Below are 925 nucleotides of genomic sequence, written 5' to 3' on the forward strand. Positions count from 1 at the left end.
TAAAGTATAGAATTAAAGTTGATAAAAAAAATTTAAAATTAAATCAAGGGCACTTAGGTTTTCCTTCCTTATTTTTCCAGTTGTTATAACATGGACATTCTTCCTTATTACCAAATGTTCCTGATGGAACGCACAAACACTTGTCACAACACAAGTTACAGTAGAACAAACATGCTTGCCTAGCATTAGCCTTTGAACAACGATAGTCACATGCTCTAGGACACTCTGAAATAATACATGTAACCAATTATGACAATATAGATGAATATAAATTAAAAAAGTTACATAATACAAATGTTTACCAAACACCATTAAAATTATTCAAATTTTATAAAAAAACTTAAAATTTAATTAAGCCGGATATTTTTCAAAGATTGATCTAAAATTAGTACCTTGTACTGTAAGAGATCCTTCACCACCACCCTAAACATGCAAAAGAAAAAAAGAATTAGAATTGAAGAATGCAATTGAAACTACAATATATTTAGCGTCTTAAGCTTTTTCAATTGAATCTAAATAAATAAGAAGAAATGTAAATAATAAAGATGTAAGGAAAAGTGTGTAGGAGAGAAGAGACTCACATAAACAAGTTGAGTTACAAAAGCCATGAGAAAGATGAGAAGAAATGCACACACAAACTTAGTCATGACTATTACTTTCTCTATAATGTTTCTTGTTTTTGGAATGCAACAAAGATTGAATGTGTAAAAGCTTTGGAAGTGAAGGATTTATATATATAAAAAAAAATCGCTGAGTAATTTAATTTGATTTAAGAGTTATGATTTCTTTCCATTTGAGTTTTATGGGAGTATGTATATATGTAGGTACTTGTTTATGATTGTTATTTGCAATAATTTGTATCTTTGATATATTAATAAAGAATCGTAATTTATTCTTGTCATTTATAGTTTAGAATCATCTCATT

The 925-nt window shown here is 27.5% G+C and overlaps 1 protein-coding gene across 1 annotated transcript; it reads right to left on the bottom strand.

Annotated features, from left to right (window-relative positions):
* On the bottom strand, positions 1-647 carry LOC146883268 (peamaclein-like). The gene is made up of 3 exons (XM_085667237.1): positions 582-647; positions 393-423; positions 1-225 (listed from the first exon to the last, which is right to left on the bottom strand). The coding sequence occupies exons 1-3, from the start codon at positions 645-647 to the stop codon at positions 44-46; spliced, it is 279 nt and encodes a 92-aa protein (XP_085523363.1). The 3' UTR covers positions 1-43.
* Positions 648-925: the final 278 nt, after the last annotated feature.

The sequence above is a fragment of the Vigna unguiculata genome, chromosome 10 (assembly GCF_037176805.1).
Source record: "Vigna unguiculata cultivar grain cowpea cultivar isolate G323 ecotype 2 chromosome 10, ASM3717680v1, whole genome shotgun sequence".
Taxonomy (NCBI): Eukaryota; Viridiplantae; Streptophyta; class Magnoliopsida; order Fabales; family Fabaceae; genus Vigna; species Vigna unguiculata.